This window comes from Molossus molossus, unplaced genomic scaffold (genome assembly GCF_014108415.1).
Source record: "Molossus molossus isolate mMolMol1 unplaced genomic scaffold, mMolMol1.p scaffold_m16_p_18, whole genome shotgun sequence".
NCBI classification, from domain to species: domain Eukaryota; kingdom Metazoa; phylum Chordata; class Mammalia; order Chiroptera; family Molossidae; genus Molossus; species Molossus molossus.
Window position 1 is genome coordinate 52,944,892 of NW_023425353.1, and position 21,655 is coordinate 52,966,546.

Genomic DNA, 21,655 nt, shown 5'->3' on the forward strand with positions numbered 1-21,655 from the left:
AAAGTATAGAAGTATATTATCCCATAGTGGTTGAACAACTGCAGAATTGTGTAAATTAAATTCATATTCTGAAAATGGCATTAAAGAGAAGGGTATGTGCCGGGTGGCATACTTCTCAAAGAGTTTTGTACTTCTCATGGCGTAATTCTTTGTTTTCCACGTGTCCTAGTAGGAGGATTGGTGATTTTCAAGGAAAATAAAATTACTTCCCTATTTTTATGGAAAGGGGCAAAGGATTTCCATGGGGAATTCCATCATCATAAAGTGAGGCGAAGATGGGTTTGCTGGTATATATTAACCTCTTTTTCTTATAGAGCAGATGTGAGAAAGGAAATGGAACAAGATGGAAGGAGCCTTAGGGTAGATTTATAAAAGAACTGCTATGTAAGACAGTAGTAATGGTGATGTGGAGACAAATGGTGCAGGGAAGGAGTCGTAAAAGGTTTGTGTCGTAATTTCTAAGGCTATGAAAGCTCACAATGCAGCTGTGTGTGATAAGGGCAGTTCTGTGGCAGGAGCCAGCTGTCTTCTGTAGAGGAAGGAGACAGCACATTGGTTCTGTTAAGATTGTGAATTCTTAAAGATTCCATCTATTTCTGACCTGAATTCTTTTATGTGACTGGAAATGTATGTGACTAGTGTAGTTTAGTTTTTATGGACTATTATATTTGACCCCTTGTACTCTCTAATACCCAAGACACCAATGCAAAACCTCATTTCCTATTTCCAGCATAACTAATATGCAGTAAATTATCATGACTGTTCTGGTGGCCACTCCTTATGGTATGGGTTCACAGCCATTTTTTTTCATTTGTACCTAAAGGAAAATGGCTCCAAAAATACTCATTCTGACCAGGTTACAGTATGTTTTCAGAAGGCATATGACACCTGAATTGGTTGTGAGATTCTGTGCTAAAATCAAGGTAGGTTTCAGAAAAGTATTCTCACAATTAAAACAGATTTGTGTCCGGCTATTGTGGCTCAGTGGTTGAGTATCAACCCATGCACCAAGAGGTCGCCAATTCGATTCCCAGTCAGGGCACATGCCCAGGTTGTAGGCCCGATCCCCAGTGGGGTGCATGCAGGAGGCAGCCAGTCAATGTTCTCTCTCATTGATGTTTCTGTGTCTCTCTTCCTTTGCCTTCCTCTCTCTCTAAAATCAATAAAGAAAAATAAAATAAAACAAAACAGAAATTTGTCCCAAGTTAGGGAAATGTCTCATGAATTAAATACATTAATTGTGAAGCTCAGATGAACTTAAGAGGTACTGATATAATGGATCGGGAAAAGTATATGAATAGTGACACTGTGAGAATATTGCTTCAGTTCCTGAACCAGTCAAAGGTTTGCCAAGCCACTACTTTCATTCAGTTAGGAAAACACACAGACACATTCTGCAGCCTTGAATTAAATAAGTGCTCTGATTTTAAGGGTTTTTTTTGTTTGTTTTTTTTATCCTCACCCGAGGACATTTTTCCATTTTTTTGTTCAGATAGAGTGGGAGGGAGAGAGAGAGAGAAACATCGGCGTGAAAGGGATACATTGAGTGGCTGCCACCCACACGACCCAACCAGGGCCGGGGACAAACTGCAACCAAGGTACATGCCCTTAGCGGGAGCTGAACCCAGGTCTCTCCAGACTGCAGGCCACTGCTCTAAGCGCTGAGCCAAACTGGCCAGGGCTGATTTTAACTTTTTAAAAATATCTTGTTTAGGTATTTAGACAAGAGAAATGAAAACTTGTCTACACAAGAATTTCACAGAAGCTTAACTCAAGATAGGCAAAAACTAGAAAATAACCTGGGTATCCATTAATAGGAGAATGGATAACTAAACTTGTGGTTCACTATATCTATTGGAGTACTACTATTCAGCCATAAAAAAGAAGAAATTACTGATGCCCAGATTAACATGATTTGCATCTCAAAACATTTGTGTTCCTTTTTTAAACTTGGTTTTAGGTACATACTACATAATTTCATTTATACTGTTTATATGACAGACAAAACTATGCAAAATAATTTATATTGATGGAAATTAGAACAGTAGTTGGGGAATTGACTGGAAGGAACCATTCTGGGGTGACAGAAATATTCTGTATCTTAATTGGATTGGTGGTTACATATATAGTCAGACTCATCAAACCGTACACTTACAATGATGTATTTTAATGTATATAAATTATACCTCACTGAAAAATTTTTAAGGTATTTTGAAATTTTACAAAATTAATGTAATTCTAAATATATTCTTTTGGGAAATATAATTTAACCACTAATGATTAATAAAAGGTCAGTTTCTCTTACACATCATTTATGAGGTGCCATTACATGGAAAATGTGGTATCTTAACAAACATAAAAAAGAATTCCTCTTCTTGTATTTAACATGTATTTATTAGATTTCAAGGCTGCAGTATTCATTACAGATCTACTCATCACATGTGGCTACTGAGCACATGAAGTGTGGCTGGTGCAAGGTGTGCTGTTTGAGTGGGTGATAACCAGATTTCAGAACTTACTACCCCCAACATGTGAAATAACTCAATAATTTTTGTATTGATCATATGTTGAAATATTTTAGATATACTGGATTAGTTAATATATATTCAATTAATTAAATTTTGCCTGTTTCTTTCTACTTTTTAAAAATGTGCCAACTAGAATTTTTTAAAATTATCCTTATGGCTCTAGTTATGTTTTTGTTGGACAGTGCTGCTCCAAGGTTTGTGAGCTGTGTTTGAAGTGTTTGTGTTGCTGGTATATGGTTTCTGCAAATGTGTAATATTGTTGCTATGCCAGTTTTCTCACATGCCACAAATTTTAGCTGAATAACTCTTCAGAAAAAATTTTGTCTTTAAAAGGCCTAATGTCCAAATGAATCTTAGAATATAGAAGCTTGTGCAGGATTGGTATTTTGGCCATATGTTTTGATTTAATTATTAATGTTGCCACATGCATTTGGAGATAATGATTTTCTTATGCAGTGATTGATTATAAGAGTATACCTTTAAGATTTTCTTTTTTTTAAGAGTCAAACATTTATTGACTGTCTACTGTTATCTTATATTTTTGAAACAGCTGTATTGAGATATAATTCACACCATACAGTTCACCCATTTGAAGTGTACAGTGTTTTTTGTATATTCACAGATATGTGCAGTTATCACCAGTCAATTTTTAGAACATTTTCATCCCCTCAAAAATAAACCCTGTACCTTTTAGCTATCACCCCTTTACCCCCAGTCCTCAGCCTAATTATTAATCTACTTTCTGTGTATGTTTTCCTTTTTAGACTTTTACATGAATAGAATCATATATGTGGGCTTTTATGACTGGCTTTTTTCACTTAGGATAATGTTTTCAAGGTTCATCCAAGTTGTAGCATGTTTGTTTCTTTCTTTTTGTTTTTTGTTTGTTTGTTTGTTATCCTCACTGGAGGACATTTCTCCATTTTTTTGGAGACAGAGTGGAAGGGAGAGAGGGGAACAGAGAGAGGGGGAAACATTGACGTGAAAGGGACACATCAGTGGCTGCCTCCCACTGACCCAACCAGGGCCTGCCCGGGAGAAATCGAAACCCAGGTGCCCTTGATCGCCCTTGACCGCACAGTGACTCACTGGTCCGCAGGCCCACACTCTAACCGCTGAGCCAAACCGGCCAGGGTACATGCTTCATGTTTTATTTCTTTTTATTGCCAAATATATTTGTTATATAAGTGTACCACGTTTTGTTTATCATTTTATTCATTTATGAACATTTGGATTGTTTCTCTTTTCCCCTGAGGTCTCGAAACCGTTTATTTCTCCTAATCAAGAAGTTGGAGTCGCTGGGTCTGGGCCGGGAGAATTCTGCGGGCGGTGGCGGCGGGGTCTGGTGCCCGTAGGTCTGGGCGGCGTGGCCCTCGGGCGGAGGTGGAGCGGTTCCAGGCCACGTAGGCCGCGTTCCTGTCGTAGTTGGTGTAGATGGTGCCGGACTGATGCGCAGGCGCTCTGGAGCGGGCTCCGATCTTGGCGATACGCGCCCGCTGCAGAGCGCGCAGGGCTGGGTGGAGCAGCCCAAAGCCATGAGCTGGTCTGGAACCACTGCTCCGCGATAAGCTGGGCAGGCTTGGGCCTGCGCCAGTGAGCTCAGAGGGGAGCCGGTCAGGCACCGAGGCCCGCGGGGCACGTTGGCGTTCACTGGGAACAGGAGTATGTTAGCCCGATTGTTTCGATCTTTAGGCTATTGTGAACAATGTTGTTATGAACATTTGTGTACACGTTTTTGTGTAGGCATGTTTTTCTTTTTCTTGGGCTATACCTAGAAGTAGAATTGCTGGGTCCTATGGTAATTCCATTTAATCATTTGATGAATTGCCAGACTTCTTAAAAGTGGCTGCACCAGCCATATTTGAGGGTTCCAGTTTCTTCATATCTTCACCAGCACTTGTAGTTGGCCATTTTATTTATTATACCGTGTAGTGAGTGTGAAGTAGTATCTCCTTGTGGCTTTGATTTGCAGTTCCTTATAGACTAATGTATAGCATTTGTGTGTGTGTGTGTGTGTGTGTGTGTGTGTGTGTGTTGGCCACTCGTATACCTTCCTTAGAAAAATGTTTATTCAGAACCACTGCCTGTTTTTCAGTTGGGTTATTCATCTTTTTGTTATTGAGTTGTAAGAGTTTATATATTTCAGATACAATATATGATTTGCAAATACCTTCTATTCTGTGGGTTGTTTCTAGACTTTTTGAAGGTGTCCTTTGAATCACAGAAGTTTCTCATTTTGAAGTTTAGTTTATATTTTTCTTTGTGTTTTTCATGTTATATCTAAGAATCCTTGACCAACCCTAACTGGTGTGGCTCAGTGATTGGAGCAACCTTCCATGCACCGAGGGATCGCAAGTTCAAATCCTGGTCAGGGCACATGCCCAGGTTGTGGGTTCAATCCCTGCTTGGGGTGTGTGCAGGAGGCAACCAATCAATGTGTCTCTCTCACATCAATGTTTCTTTCTCTCTCTATCTCTCTCTGTCTCTCCCTTCCGCCTCCTCCCTCTCCTCCCCCTTCCATTCTCTGTTCTAAAAATCAATGGAAAAAATATCCTCAGGTGAGAATTAACAACAACAAAAAATCCTTTACTAAATTCAAGGTTATGAGGTTTTACGGCTGTTTTCTTCTAAGAGTTTTATAGTTTAAGCGTTTACATTGAGGTCTTTGATCCATTTTGAGTTTTTACATATGGTATGAGATAAGGGCTCAACTTAATTCTTTTTCATACTGATAACTTACTAATAAGAACAAGTTAATAGGATTAGGCATATGTTAACATTTCCTGTTTGCACAATGGTTTAATAACTGTCATGAGTATGTACTGAGTCTTTCATTTAGCATATTATAGGACATCCTTGCTCGTTCTGAAATTATTATATTAGCTGAAATTTTAATTTCAAAAATTAAAATTGGAGGCTGCTCTAGAACCTGGAAAAGAGTATAGCAGAACTGGAAAAGGGTGGGAAATAACATTGAGGCTAACTTGAGAAATTAAAATCAAAGCTGACAAAATAAAAATGAAATTTCAGTTTGTCTTTTTTTTTAAAAAAAGAGTCTCAAAAATGGATAAAAGAAAATGTTCAGGCCAAACTTAATTGAGCCCAGTTATTTCACAAACATAAATTGTGGAACCTTCATCAATTCATTTAGACTCTGATGTGACACTCAGTAAATTATTTCCCATTCAGTTAAAAGAGCCCTCCCACGACCCAGTGTTTATAAGAGAAAGTGAATCAAAAAAATGGTTGATAACATAAATATTATAGACAGTTTTAGGGTACTTAAGGAATCACATTTATTTTGGTATTAGCCTAGTGGTTGGTTCTATTGTGTCTCATGAGACATACCTAAAACAGGATTAGATTAATAATCTTTTGAATCTCCTATTGCTCTTGCTAGAGACGCAGCCCCGTTTCAGTCTTATAACTAAGTATGGTCCTACTAAAACTTGTCCATCTAATAAACTCTACCAAAGAAGTAACCTGCCTGCATGACATTTCCTTCACATTATCAGCAGTTTGTGTTCACATTGGCATGATTCACATGTGCGTCCCAGGATTTCATTTAGGTAAACTGGTGGTCAGATTCATCACAGGCCAGGGTTAGAATAATTGTTCAGTGGTCTGCCACTCTGTGGAAACCCCACAGGGCCACTGCTGACATTGGACAAATCATTTAAGCCCTCTGGGCTTCACTTTTCTCTTCTGTCAAATAAGTAAATTAGATTGGGTGATCGTAAGGTCCTGTCCATGTATAAAATGAGATATCTATGACTTTATGTATTTTATTTGCTGCCTGGGATGGACTGGGTTCTCTGAGATGCTAGATTTGGTTAAAAAGAAAAACTTTTTCAGCTTCTTTGTATTGGGCTTCTCTGTTTTGGATTTGGGTGTGTTTGTCAGTAAGATATTTTTTTGCACAGAACTGTTAGGAAACAAAATGTTTACAAAAGACATTAAGTGAAAAACTTATCTATTTTAACTTTTGAATTTTCTTATCAGTCAAAAGTTGACAGGATTAACATTTTCTAGATGGTTACAGATAAATGGAAACAGCTTGAAATGTTGTTTTTTTTGAAATTTTAAAATCCAGTACCATATTCAGTTTTTTGGAAGAAACTTTCTTACCAGATTTTTGCAGTCAAGTTTTCAAACAATGTTTGCTATGAGATCACTTTGTGAATTGATTTTCCTTTGACAAATGGTGGCTTACTGGATTTACCCCATTCTAACCTCTCTTTCTTTAATAAGGGTTCAACTATTCAGATACTTCTTTTAGATTCAGAATATACACAGAATATATGGCTTAACAAATGTTAATGCCCAATTTGTTGCTGTAATGTGGTGCTTCAAAGAAAGTTTTTCTTTTTCCCTTTTTTTTTTCCTTTCTTCATCTTTTTCTTTTCCAAGGGTTGACGTTCTGTGGGCCTAGAGCCAGCTTCTCCAGCGTGTGGAGGCCAGTGTGGGGTTGTGTCATATCCTCCACAGGGGGCAGAAGCTAGTGTGTCTCTTCCCTTGAGGACAGTCCTTCCAGCCTGCTGAACTGTCAGATCCACTGAGGGGTCGGTAAAGCAGATTGGACAGTGACTCGAGGAAGCAGGAGGCTGGAGAGGGGATTTCAATATTTTAAGTAGCAACTATCAAAAGTAAAGTGTGTTCTCCAGGGGCTTAGTAGATAAAGCTGTGCATGTTTCCAGTGTTCCCCGTCTGTGGGAATTCTGCAGAAGGTACTGGGTTGCTTTCTAAGAGGGAAAAGGGGATGAGTGAGAGGGTGATGAGAGGTGAGCGGGGGTCATTGTAAAGCACTAAGAGAAGAGGAACACAAATGTTACTTTGAATTACATGCGGTGGAACATGCTTAATCCTAATGTTTCTTGATCAGAAAGCCAGCAAGCCAGCCTTCAGGTTTTGCATTCACATATTTAAGTATTTTTTTTAATAGAAAATGTGTTTTATTATTAGAATCTTTTACACTGTTGTAATTTGATATGGTATCTTATGGGAAAGGGGACAAAAGTTGAGAAAACCTGATTTTTACCTTGTACATAATTATAGTTTGGACTTCCTGGGAAACAGAATCCTTGCTGCAAATCTTACATGACTGATTTCTGGACCCAAAGTGGGCTTGACAGTGGGCTGGAGCAGTAATAGCCCCCCTACTGTCGGGAGAGGCCAGGGCAGACTTTTCCCAGCTAGCCTGTCTGAGGTGAGGCTGTCCTAGCCTCTAAGGACCTAGGGCACTTGGGATGGCTCCCCTGTCTGTGGGAGCCAGGAAGGAGTCAGCTTGTCCGCAAGGTAGCCTACCAACAGGACAGGTGTGGCTCTGGGTGCCTGAAGAAATACATTTAAAACATTGAAAATGGTGGGCTTCGTGAGTACCTATTAAACAGCTACTGCAGGTGGTGAAACTTGCGCTAGTCTTTGTGCAGGAATCCAAAGATGTGGGCCTCTGCTTTTAAGGAGCTTACGTTTTGCCCCCGTCTTGGGCAAGGTCACAAATGAAAATGGATGTGTCATTCATATAGTGACTGACATTCATGTAGGCCCTGAGTTGATGATTCTTCTTAGGCCTCCGGAAAACCTGACCCAGGGCTTTAAAAAGTCTTCCTTTTTCTTCATAAGCAATATATACCTGGCTGATAGATAAATGTTCATTGCCATTTTAAAATAAAAACTACAAGTAAACCAACCGAGGAAATTAAATTACCCTAATCTCACTACCTGGGGAGCTAACCACTGTAGTGCTTCTGAAAACGGGAGACAGCTAGCCGCCGCCTCCCTCCTCTGGGCCTGAGTCTTCCATCAGGAAGAGGGCTCCCCCCAGGGGCTGTGGCCACAGGGTGGTCTTGCTGGTGAGGACAGCTCTCGGAGCTACAGAGATATAGACAGCAGGCTTGTTAGGGAAATCCCTGTGGAAATGATACTGTTGCCTGCTCTTAAATTACTACTCTGCGAACAGGGCTCAGATTTTTAATTATGTGCTCAGTAATAAAATTTAAACTTGTAATATTTGGGTTAAATTGTTTTCTTCCTTTTTGAAAAGACAGCAGGTATATATATACACATAGTTACATATGCATTAGAAAAATCCTAGTGTAATCTTATCTTTCCTTATTTTTAGGGCAGTCCTGTGAATTGATAGAGAAGCAATGTGATGGGATGGGGAGAGCAGTGAGTTGGGAGAGTCCAGTGTTGACTGTTAGCCGGACTTGAATCACCCCCTCTAAGCTAGAGAATGGTGTATTTTAATTACTTTGAATCTCAGTTTCTCCTTTGATAAAACAAGGAACCACATTAGGTAGTCTTTCAGCCCTACCATTGTAGCCTAAGGCCATAAATCTCAATTTCCTTTTGCCTTCTCTGGATCCCGTCTACCTTTTTGGGTTGTTAGAAGTTGAGGGGCTACTTTTCCTTTAGTGGATAATTTTCTAAGGTTCCAGCAGTCAGGGGTGAGCCAGTGAGAGGAAACAGCAGAGAACTCCTGAACTGGCCCAGCTGGGCTTTTGCTAGAAGGGCCATTTCTAGTCAGAGGATTTCAGAGTGTTAGAAAACTCGATGGTGATATGATTACATTCTTCCTTAAACTGAAATTACAACCCAAATGCACTTAATGATATACATATGTATTGTAATTTGTAAACATTACTCAAAATCCTGTATCTGAGTTAGGTCATTTGAGACCGGCCATTCAGACTTCATTTCTATTTGACAAGGGTTTATTTTAAGATTGCTTTGTGGAACAGTTGTTTAAGGTTCAAGTGATCTATTAGTGTCAAGTCTTCAGCTAGACCTGTTTTAAATGAGCCACACGTTAAGTAGAAACCCAAACAGAAATTTAGGTTTCCAGCCCAACTTAGCAAAATCAGTGTAAGTTAAAATTTTTATTTACACATGTATTTATTCAGCCTGTTGTTTTTTCTTGACTACTCATTTAGGATAATAGTACCTGTGTGATTGAAATACTTTTAATTACTCTTGATATTGTTGCTTAGCAAGAACTATAGACCTCTTAATAGGCTCAGAGAAGAACACTTTACAGTAGCTAAGTTAAATGGATTTTAGTAAGTTAATTGTGTTTCTTAGCAAAATCGCAAATGTATGTAGGAAATATAACATTGCTTCTATAGCTTTAGTTCTAGGATGTTAAAAGAAATGTTCTGTGGAAGTAAGTTCTCACTAGGCCATTAGCTACATTAATTTTTATAGGCTAAATATATATTGTAACTCTATTTGGTTAATTTGTTGGAGATTGGGTCACTCGGATGGGAGCTAAAGATAATTTAAGTAAATAGCTATACGGTGCTTCAGACAGTAGTTTTATACATCATTCTAATTATTTACCATTAGTATTGAGGCTTCCTCTCTACTTCCCTGGTGTCCAGATCGTCACAGTCATAATTAGGACATTCTTTCCTATTCAGCAAATGTAGCCATTGTCAGTGTTGTAACTCGGCTTTTCTACCCTCCCCTTTTATGTTGCAGATGCTCCATCCTGGCCTGTAGTGCTTACGTGGCCCTGGCTTTGGGTGATAACCTTATGGCTTTGAATCACGCAGATAAACTTCTTCAGCAGCCCAAACTGTCAGGATCTCTTAAGTAAGTGTAACTTGCCCTGTGTGTCCCTGGTGTGTTTTGTTTGGAGGTTTTCAGTTAGTTTGTGGTGCATGTTGCTTTTTTTTTTTTTTCAAATGAATTAAGTTTAATTCCAGGTGGTACAGAATTCCAAATGGAACAAAGACTGAAGAACACACTTGGGCAGGATTCTGGGCTGGGTTACTCTGACCTCACTGCTAAGGTTGAAACGGCAGAGTGAGAACTGAAGAGATGAGCCACTGCATGATTATTATTACTATTTTTTTTTTTTTTTTTTACAAAAGTTTATTCTTAAATATACAACAGGCTCCGAGACAACACTTCATTCTAGCTATGGATGGCAAGAGATGTTATGGCAGGAAATCCAGACGTTAAAAAAAGGAATGGAATTAAGGATCACCATTGCCCCAGGCACAAGGAACAGCTCACTTTTGCCAGATTTCTTAATTCCACCTGTGGCCAGCGGGCCCTTCCCCGCAGCCTTCGCTTTTAGCTCCTCAAGTTTCTTCTGCTCCTCTTTCTGCTTCTGCTTGAATGCCTTATCTTCCTCGTCCATCTCCTTGGCTTGCTTCTTGGGCTTCTTCTTGCCACCTTCGCAACCGGACATGGTGCCTCTTTTTTTAATCCTCACCCGAGGACATTTTTTCATTTTTTGTTAAGATAGAGTGGGAGGCTTATTCGTGGAATATAATGAACATAACAGTCTGAGGAATGGGGTAGTCCCAGAGGCGTGGAAGTGGAGTACAGACTGACAGTCTCCAGAAGAAGGGTTGGTGGGGGAGAGATAAACCACAGAACTTATATGCATGTGTGCATGAACAATGGACATGGACAAAGCTGGGGACAGGGCAGGGAGGGAGGGGGAGGGGGAATCAGTAGGGGAAAGGGAGAAACATCTTTAACAAAAATAAATAAATTTTAAAAAAAAAGATAGAGTGGGAGGGAGAGAGAGAGAGAAACATCGATATGAAAGGGACACATCGAGTGGCTGCCACCCGCACAACCCAACCAGGGCCGGGGACAAACTGCAACTGAGGTACGTGCCCTTAGCAGGAACCGAACCCGGGTCTCTTTGGACCGCAGGCTGATGCTCTAACCATTGAGCCAAACCGGCCAGGGCTGCATGTTGCTTTTTATTCCCCCAATGGAATGAATATCTATTATCTAGGGAAAACAACTGATAAATTCGTGTTTGACAGAGAAAGTTTTTCACTTGTTGCATCTCAAGGACTAATGGAAATAGCACTCGCTGACTCAAGCATTATGCAGAAACTTCAGGCTCTCTCGTGTCCACTGCTAGGTTTGACTAGAGCATCTCACCAGAGCATGTCATTACATATCAGCTTCAAAATAAGATGAGTCCTCAGAAGACCCACATAAAAGGAGTTTGGTCACCATGATAAATCTGCTTTGAAGAACACAATTTAAATAGAAAAGTAAGGCCTGGCCAGAGTGGTTCAGTGGATTGAGCATCCTCCCATGGACTGAGAGGTCCCGGTTCGATTCTGTGTCAGGGCATATGCCCAGGTTTCGGGCTCAGTCCCCAATGAGGAACGTGCTGGAGGCAACAGATAGATGTTTCTCTCTCACATCTATGTTTCTATCTCTCTCCCTCCATCTCTCTCTAAAAAATAAATTAAAAACATGTAAATAGAAAAATAACACCCTAGCCAGTTTGGCTTAGTTGATTGGAGCATCGTTCAAAAGGTGGTGGGTTACACTCTCCTGGTCAGGGCGCATATGGGAGGCAACTGATGGGTGCTTCTCTCTCTCTCACCTTTTCTCTCTCTATAAAAATTAATGGAAACATGTCCTTGGGTGAGGATTAAAAAAAAAGATGAATAAGAATTTTAAAATAGCCCTGGCCAGTTTGGCTCAGCGGTTAGAGATTCGGCCTGCAGACCGGAGAGTCCTGGGTTCGATTCCTGCTAAGGGCATGTACCTTGGTGGCAGTTTGTCCCCGACTCCAGTTGGGGTCGTGTGGGTGGTGACCACTCGGTGTGTCTCTCTCACATCGATGTTTCTCTTGCTCTTTTCCTCCCTTTCTCCCTCCCGCTCTATCTGAAAATGCAAAAAAAAAGAGAAAAAAAAGAATTTTAAAATATTTTTCTAAACTGCACCATTTCCTGAGTTCATGAGTTTTTTGTTTTTTGTGTTTTTTTTTTTATCCTCACCCGAGGACATTTTGCCATTTTTTGTTCAGATAGAGCGGGAGGGAGGGAGAGAGAGAGAAACATCGACGTGAAAGGGACATATCGAGTGGCTGCCACCCACACGACCAACCAGGGCTGGGGACAAACTGCAACGGAGATATGAGCCCTTAGCGGGAACCGAACCCGGGTCTCTGTACCACAGGCCGACGCTCCAACCGCTGAGCCAAACCGGCCAGGGCAAGTTCATGAGTTTTATTCAAACTTTGTAGATGCCACTTTAATATTAGTATTATGTCATTCTGGAATTATCTAAAGCACGTCATTATCTTTTATGGAATTAAGTTGCAGCATGTAATCTTTGTATGATGCTGATGCTAAAAGTCTTATCTAAAGCCACAACTACTCTGTATAACATTTTGCAGTTTTTTTCATACATCCTGTGAGTATGTTCTTATAATCTCCAAAATATAACTACTTACTCATTTGCCTGTAAGTGGTTTTTGTTGATAAAATGCAACACTTAGAATTGTGAGATCATACTCTGAGGAGTCATTCTGTAAATGTTTAATTATTTTTGTCTTTGGGAAAAAATACTACTTTATACAAGCATCTAAAATTAACATTGATGCCCTGGCCGGTTTAGTTCAACAGTTAGCACGTTGGCCTGCAGACCTCTCAAGAGCACCCTCTCCCCCCCCCCCCCCATCTGGAAATCAGTTGGAAAATGTCCTCTGGTGAAGATTAAAAACAAAACAAAAAATTAACATTGATTAAGGTTGTTTTAGACCAATGTTCCCCAAACATAACTTGTGCACCAGTAACATATGCGGCCTTGTCATAATTCCAATACAAGGGAGCGCCTGCTCCTCTTTGAGAAAAATCTGTCTAATATTCACGCTTGCGGGATCCTGGGTTCAGTTCAAGGGAGTTAGGTTGCCTCTGAGGTGCCTTCCCTATCCTCTCTGCCCGGCTCCCTGAGACACTGGTCAGGAGCTGCGGCTGCTGCCACCGCAGGGACTGCTGTGTTCAGATTGGGGTGTGCGTGGCCATTATTAGAGCGGTGTTTTGTTTTTCTTCTTCACAAAAGTGAAACATAAATCCTGCTGCCTTTATTTAATCCTTTGGTTGACATTGTGATTACTATTCTTTAAATGATCCCAAGTAGATTCTTTTCCTGGCATTTGCTGGACCGTTTTTTACCTCGTTTATCAACTTCTTCCCTTTGAATGTCAAAGAAACAAAATTCCTAGCTTATATGATTTCTTAGCTAACTTCCGAGGATTGGCCAAACCACCTCTGGTCATTTCTTTTTAATTCTCGTAACCCTTCTATCCCAAACATTGGTTTCTTAATCCGTCTTGCCAGTGAGGATAAGCAGGTCTTTCTGCATTTGGCAGACTGAATACCACAGCAGCTTTACCCTCCTGCTTGTAGCTTTCTATATACCTAGTCAAGGATTTCTGGCCTTTGGGTGTCATGGAGGTGTTTCATTTTGGTTAAAAAAAAATTTTTTTTTAAAGTAAATTCACAGAAAATAATTTGAAGTTTTGTTAGAGTTTGTTTTTTTTGTGGTGATTATTGACTTGTGGGTACTGCTTTAATGAAATTTTTTTTTAAGTATCTTATTTCAAAATGTACTTGGGGTTACTGTTGTTTTCTTTGTTTGTTTGTTTTTTACTTATCGTTTCTATTAGGGTGTTTGGTAGGGAAGCAAAATAAAAGGTCATTGCAGCCCTGCTAGTTAGAAGAAAGAAATTTCTTAATGAAAAAATAAAGAGCTCTGGAGTGATTAATGTTCATAAATTCCAGAGTATGGTCAAATTGAAAGAACCTCAGATTTGAGGACCCGAGATCCATGTGGACAGACTCAGTCGGGGCAGAGTAGTTAGAGAAGGTGAGAGACCTGAGCTGGCCCTTTAAAAGGAGGAGTTAGATAATGACTGGAGATGAGGCCCACCTTTGAGCCCAAGAAGGCAAGGCCACAGGGAAGCAGTGGGTGTGTTCTGCCCAGGACACTGATAGGAACAGAGGAATCTTTGGAGGAGTAAGAATATTGACTGGATATAAGAAAGTGGGACCAAACTGTGGAAGCTTTAAATCTATAAAAGTTTAGTTTTGTCTGTTTTGTTCTCACAAAGAAAAAGTCATTAAGATTTTGAGCAAAGGTATAATATAGGCCTGTTTTAATTTTGAAAACTCAATCAGGAGGTTATGGGGTAAATGGCTCCAAGTAAGAGACTAGAAAAAACAGGCTGTTATACGCTAGGAGGGTGTGCATCTGCTTTAGCATCTGGGTGTAAAGCAGATGATCAGAAAAGCAGGAAACCTTTAGAATGGAAGTAAATTGATGCAGCTGAAATCTGGTCTCTGTTTGGTCTGGTGCTCTGATGCAGTTTGGCTTTCCCAGCAGCAGAGACTGGAAGACTCTAGGTCTGAGTCTTCATGTGATGAGCATTCCCCCTTGGACCTGCCTCTTATTTTAGAACCTTCTTATGTTAAAATGTTACTTTCTGTATAAATAGAACAGCGTAAGTTTGCCAATTTTGAACTGCTTTCTTAATTAATATGTGTAATTTGTTCCTACTTAGCTAATATAAACAGTGTATGTGTGTGTGTGTTAAGACTTTTTACATAGATTTTTAGAGGTGGGGGGAGAGGGAAACAGATGTGAAAGAGAAACATCCATCAGCTCTCTCCTACACACCCCCTACTGGGGATTAAACCTGCAACCCAGGCATGTGTCCTGACCAGGCATCCAACCAGCAACCTTTCAGTGCACTGAATGATGCCCAACCAACTGAGCTACACTGGCCAGGGCAATTACTGTATATTTTTTAATTGTTTTAAAGACATAACATTTAAGGGACCGTTAAATGATTCATTTATAAACTTAGATTTCTGTTCAAGGACTTGAAATATATGAAACATACATCAACTCTTATTATACATTGGGTATTTTTGTGAAGACCTCCTTTTCAGTTTGAAATCTGTATTTTGTGTTTGTTTGTTTGTTTAATTTTAGGTTTTTGGGTCATTTATATGCTGCAGAAGCCCTCATCTCTCTGGACAGAATATCTGATGCCATTACTCACTTGAACCCGGAGAATGTCACTGATGTCTCCTTAGGGATCTCGTCAAATGAGCAGGACCAAGGTTAATGAGGACGCATCTGATCAGAACTGCTCACCAATTTCACTTCCTTCCTGTTGTAACTCAGGATGAGTGGAAATTTAAGGGCACAGTTGTGAAGGGAAGGAAGTTTTAGGGCGGCTCTCTTCATTTTTGGCGGATTTTACTTTGTAGTAATTGTTTGCTAAGTAGACCTCAGAATCGATTATCACGTGGTCTAAATTCTAACTTTTATTTTTTTATTTTTATCCTCACCCGAGGACATGTTTCCATTTTTTTGTTCAGATAGAGTGGGAGGGAGAGAGAGGGAGACTGAAACATCGACATGAAAGGGACACATCTAGTGGCTGCCACCCGCACGACCCAACCTGGGCTGGGGACAAACTGCAACCGAGGTACGTGCCCTTAGCGGGAACCGAACCCCGGTCTCTCTGACCGCAGGCTGATGCTCTAACCACTGAGCAAAACTGGCCGGGGCTAAATTCTAACTTTTAAAAGACTGTGCCCTGGCCAGTTTGGCTCAGTAGTTAGATTGTCACCCACAGACCAAAGAGTCAGGGGTTCAATTCCAGTCAAAGGCTCATACCTCGGTTGCAGTTTGTCTGTGGCCCTGGTTGGGGTCGTATGGAAGGCAGACAGTCTTTGTGTCTCTCTCACATCGATGTTTCTCTCACCCACCCCCTCTTCCTCCCACTCTATTAGAAGATAAATAGAAAAATATCCTCAGGTGAGGATTTAAAAAAATGAAAGGCTGATAGTGTTAGAACTATAGTTTTAAATCATGGCTAAGTTTTTTTGAGGGAGTGAGACTGGCATTTACTTTTTTTTTTAGGCTTGACCTTTTTTTTTTTTTTTAATCCTCACCTACGGACATTTTTGCATTTATCTTCAGATAGAGAGGGAGGAATAGAGAGAGAGAGAGAGAGAGAAACATCGATGTGAGAGACACATCAACTGGCTGCCACCCACACAACCCCAACAGGGGCCAGGGACAAACTGCAACTGAGGTACGTGCCCTTAGCGGGAACCGAACCCGGGTCTCTCTAGTCCACGGTCCAACACTGCAACCGCTGAACCAAACCAGCCAGGGCTGGCATTCACTTTATTCAAGGTTATTTCTCAGGCTTGGGGTGGTAGGTGGTGGTAGCATTCTGATGTTTTTTAATAGAACCTCCACTACAAGAAATGTAAATACTATTACAATATTAGATTTTCATTTCATAAAGAAAATTAGGTTCTTAGAATATATACTCTGTTATCCTGCCTCCTCAGATTTATTTTCATGTCTTTGTAGGATCAGACAAAGGAGAAAATGAAGCAATGGAATCCTGTAAGTGAGAAGTTTTGTAAATACTTAAGTAGCCTGGCCTGCATCCCAAAGATTTAGGCTCGAGCCTTCTGTGTCCTTCCTGTGTCAGCCTGAGGAGCAGAGCTGTGCTTTATTCCAAGCAGCCCTGGGACAGTGGATTGGGTTGCTCCCTTGCCCTTGGCCTGGCCTCTTCACCAGCATCTGTGCTCTTTTTCTCCAGCTGGGAAGCGGGCCCCTCAGTGCTACCCCAGTTCCGTCAACTCTGCCAGGACCGTGATGCTGTTTAACCTTGGCAGCGCCTACTGCCTGAGGAGCGAATATGACAAAGCCCGAAAGTGTCTGCACCAGGTAAGGCTGGAGAGGGCGGTGCCAGGCCCTGTATAAAACCCAGGCAAAGGGGGTGGAGTGTGGATGTTGTCATTTTGTTTGAGGCTCCTGGTGAGTTTGTTAAACATTGGAGTATTCTTTTCCAAGCTTAGAAATATTCTTGCAAGGTAAACAACTGATCAGTATTGAAAATGAACCTAGGACTTGATTTAGGAAAAAAAAAGAATGAACCTAGGCATTAAATGGAGAGGTTTTTTCCTGATGATTTGATTGATTGATTGATTGATTGATTGATTTTTATCCTCACCCGAGGACATTTTTGCATTTATCTTGAGATAGAACGGTGGGGGGGGGGGGGAGAGAAACATTAATGTGAGAGAGACACATCAAGTGGTTGCCACCCACACGACCCCAACCAGGGCCGGGGACAAACTGCAACCGAGGTACATGCCCTTAGCGGGAACTGAACCCGGGTCTCTCTAGTCCACAGGCCAATGCTCTAACTGCTGAGCCAAATCAGCCAGGGCTCTGATGATTTTAATCATTTAAATTTCAAAAGATTAGAAACCAGCCCTGGCCAGTGTAGCTTAGCTGGTTGGAGTGTTGTCCCATGTACCAAAGGGTCACAGGTTAATTCCCAGTCAGGGCACGTATAGGAGGCAAACAATGAAAGTCTCTCTCTCTCAAATCCATGTCTCCCCCCCACACTTCCTGTCTCTCTAAAATCAATAAAAATAGCCCTGGCCCATTTGGCTTAGCAGTTAGAGCGTTGGCCTGTGGACCAGAGAGTCTCGGGTTCGATTCTGGTCAAGGGCACATACCTCAGTTGCAGTTCATCCCCCGGCCCTGGTTGGGTCATGCAGGGAGCAACCAGTCGATGTGTCTCTCTCACATCGATGCTTCTCTCTCTTCCTCCCACTCTATCTGATGATAAATAGAAAAATATCCTCAGGTGAGGATATAAAAAATAATAATAAAAATAAAATCAATAAAATATATTGGAAACCATCTAAATAAGGATTATTTGAATAATTAATGGTGTATCCATATAGTTGAACACTGTGTAGCTGTAAACACTACGTACTAAAACGGTGCTATCCATGACATTAAGTGGAAAGAGCGAGATGTAAAAAGTTTCTCCGTGACCCTGTCTGTGCATGCAGGATCTCTGGAAGGACGCGCAGAACCTGCTGACGGGCTCCGGGGGTGGCAGGTCAGCTTTGTGGTGGGAGCACTAAAATGGGAGACTTTTCACTGGATACGCATACTTTTTAATTTTGAGTTATGTGAATCTATATCTATTCCAAAAGTTAAACTGCAACTATACCATACTATATACTATGCTTTTATAAAGACAGGGTTAGAAAGAAACTCCACATACACCAAAGAAAGCTACTGGCAATATGTAACTAAAAGAGACCCCTGAATTCTACCATTGAAATGCTGCGGCATCAGTGGGTGTCGAGGAAGATGCAGATTGGACCTCTTTCGGTCACCTGCCAGTCCCGGGACCAGTCCTGGGCACAGACCTTTACCTGTACTAGGGCAGCAGGTGCCACCACTGGCAGCCCCAGAGGGACTTCACAATCGGAAAGGAGTGATTGCTCCAAAGGATATTAATTTAGCAGGTATCTGATGAACACTCAATTCTGTGCTCAGCCATGGGAATCGGTAAATAAGTGGACTTGGTACAGTCCTGCCCCTGTGGACCTTGCAGTTAGGAGATGCCTTATTAAAAAGGGAATTACGCCCTCGCTGGTTTGGCTCAGCGGTCAGAGCGTCGGCTTACGGTCCGAGAGACCCAGGTTCAGTTCCCGCTAAGGGCACGTACCTTGGCTGCAGTTTGTCCCCGGCCCTGGTTGGGTCATGCAGGTGGCAGCCACTTGACATGTACCTTTCACGTCGATATTTCTCTCTCTCTCTCTCTTCCTCTCTTTCCCTCCTGCTCTATCTGAACAAAAAAGAAAAAAATGTCCTCGGCGAGGATAAAAAAAAAAGGGAATTGCAAGGTCAGAGGGTACACATTTATCAGAGGATAAAAATTTTAAGATTTTTAATATAGAAATTATTAAAATTGTCAGACACATTGACCAGCAGCTCATGAGAGAGCCCACATCCCCATATGCTGTCAGAGTAACTGAAATTGCAATTGAACCTATTTTCAGGATATGGTGGCTTCAGGAATTTCCTTCCTGTGCAGGCCACTCTGTTGTGTCCAACAGTGATGGAGCTTACCATGCAGAAAATAGCCATGAGTGATGTTTAGTCAACCTAGTGGCATCTGGTCAGCATTGTTGATCCAAAACCAGAACAGTTAAGTGATGGACTATCCAGTAAAACAAGTTTGATGTTATCTAGGAACGAGTACACGAGTTCAGTGGATAAGTGTTCAGATGCTTCGCTGTTCTCGGTGGCAAGGAAGGTGTTCAACAGCCCTTCTGGACGTGCCCGTGGACCACGATGACTGCAGCAAACGGGGCTTTTGATCTAAAGTTACAGCTTGTACAGTCCAGCTCAGGTTCTCATGCAGCAGGTGGCCATGGCGGCTGCCACGCTGAGAAGCACAGATGGGGTCAGGCCTGGTTCGGGGTCTGAAGGGGGGTTTGTTTTGGTCTTGGTTTTTAGGTTAATCCAATGGCTGGACATTGTTAATTGGGAGGCCCACCCTGCCTGGGAAGGCAGAACAATGATGTGAAGGGTTAGAAAGGGCTCCCAAGTACATGTTTCTAAGGTTGCCTGCCCACTACTGACCATTCTGAACAGCCAGTGAGCAAAATACCATTAAGGATCATAATAGAAAAAGCTGCAGACTGTGGTCAATGCAAAGAATAATAAATGACCTGTGTTCTGTGTTAATAGCTGGTTGGAGGGAAAACGGAGATTTTAATATTCACAAAATGCTGTAAAGGTGATCTTGCCTGTATAAAGCTGGGCCTAGAAGTATAAAATCTTGTTTTCTGAACTGAGTTGTTACACCTCAGTGATGTAGTAAGAGGACTAAAAAGCTCCCTGCTCCATTCCTGAGGAACTTAGGAGCATGTGCCCTGGATGAGAATCCCCTCTGGCCTGAGATTTCTTCTAATGCTGCTTGTAACTGACCTTGGGCAAGTGTCTGGTCCCACCGACAGCTCCCGAATTCACACGTCAGCTTGTGATGCTGTTTCTTCCCACTTTCTGCCTGTCAGATACGGACCCTGCAAGGAGTAAGGCAGGCTTCCCTTGTCTGGAAGCGCTCCTTCGAAAGAAACTTTCTCTCTCTCTCCTCATATTCACGGTGCATCTCTTCCTCTCTCTCTAGCATTCGTTTGGATGAGTGTCAGTTATGTGCATGCTTGTTTATTATCTGGGGAAGTCTCTATCTTACCTTCACATCCACCTCTGGTCCATAAATATCTGTAGAAGTACACTTTCTGGTTAGGGGAAGGGTAGAAGCAAAGCGGTCTGGGAGCATAAGCACCTGGAGCTGGATGGGGAAATGCAAGTTGATGTTAAGGTGAAGAAAGGCTGCAGCCCAGAGAGGCCCGGCCTGAGGAAATAAACCTGCAACCGCAGCACCTCTTACCAGAGCTGTCCGGCTCCCTTTTCTCAGGACCAGATCAGGGAGAAGCTGCCGGCCGGGGGCGTGGCTCTCAGATCTAGGAGAGGACAGCATGTGCCTAAGCAAATGAATTACTTTATTTGACTAGATCGTGCTGTTCCAATCCTTAATGATGGAGACATCGGATATGTTTTTCTCTCTATTGCCAGCCTTTCAAGTTTGAATTCCTATTGTAGCATGGGGATCTTGCAGGTTACAGTCCTGACCTGTTCCTTGGGGAATGAATGGGCATGCAGATTTACTGGCCACTGCGTGGGAAAGCCACCACAGGCTTGGCTGGGTGCGTGGCGTGTGGAATTAGGGGTCTGGTTACCCTTCTCAAAATCGAATGTAGCCTGGAGATAGAAGAACCCCAGGCAGATGAAAACCAAGAGGGAAGAAAAGCTTTCCTTTATGAAGAGCTCATTATGGAAAATGGATAAGGGAAAATAAATACATGTCCGGTTTCATTGGGAGGGATCAAGACAAAGGCACCGGAGAGCCATCAGAGCAGAACCGTCTTGGTCCCTAGGAGATCCTGTGGGAATGAGCTTGGATAAGTTTGCTAACTTGTCGTTGGTGGGATGACATCCTTTTTTTTTTTTTTTCCATAACTTGGATTTTTGTATCTCCAGCTGCTCGTTTCATGGGTGTCTTTTTTTGTTTTGAGCACAGGCGGCTTCAATGATCCATCCTAAAGAGGTGCCCCCTGAAGCCATCTTACTGGCCGTCTACCTCGAACTGCAGAATGGTAAGGACTCCTTCCCTCTGCCTGTTCTCTTTGAAATGGAAACTCTGCCTTCCTTGAAGATATTACTCAGCGAGTTCTTCTAAACAAAAATGTAGCTAGGGAATTTTTGGTATCTTACAAACTCCTACTGGCAAGTTACACGTATTTCCTTCGTGAAAATGCAGAATGGCGTAACTTCTGACACTTCATTATAATCCCCACTAAGTAGCCATTCTCTTAGGCAGCCAAATGACTCTACTTGAGGTCATGAGTCACGATGCCAGCTGCTCTGAGTTGTACACCTAAGTT

The 21,655-nt window shown here is 41.7% G+C and overlaps 2 protein-coding genes across 3 annotated transcripts in view; one reads left to right on the forward strand and one right to left on the reverse strand.

Annotated features, from left to right (window-relative positions):
* The window catches only part of CNOT10 (CCR4-NOT transcription complex subunit 10), a 64,465-nt gene that overhangs the window by 41,976 nt on the left and 834 nt on the right, over window positions 1-21,655 (forward strand). The window contains exons 14-18 of one of the 2 annotated variants that reach the window (XM_036267048.1): window positions 10,011-10,124; window positions 15,297-15,427; window positions 16,698-16,733; window positions 16,933-17,060; window positions 21,292-21,367. In XM_036267048.1, coding sequence (XP_036122941.1) covers window positions 10,011-10,124; window positions 15,297-15,427; window positions 16,698-16,733; window positions 16,933-17,060; window positions 21,292-21,367 — 485 coding nt within the window. Of the gene's footprint in view, window positions 1-10,010; window positions 10,125-15,296; window positions 15,428-16,697; window positions 16,734-16,932; window positions 17,061-18,397; window positions 18,419-21,291; window positions 21,368-21,655 lie in introns of those variants that run through there. The other variant, XM_036267049.1, reaches the window with a different exon arrangement.
* On the reverse strand, window positions 10,381-10,728 carry LOC118633275 (translation machinery-associated protein 7-like). Its single transcript, XM_036267050.1, has one exon. The coding sequence runs from the start codon at window positions 10,726-10,728 to the stop codon at window positions 10,453-10,455; it is 276 nt and encodes a 91-aa protein (XP_036122943.1). The 3' UTR covers window positions 10,381-10,452.

Bases quoted from the DNA above. Each gene is read 5' to 3' on its own strand.
- LOC118633275 (XM_036267050.1), bottom strand. From the start codon at position 10,728: ATGTCCGGTTGCGAAGGTGGCAAGAAGAAGCCCAAGAAGCAAGCCAAG.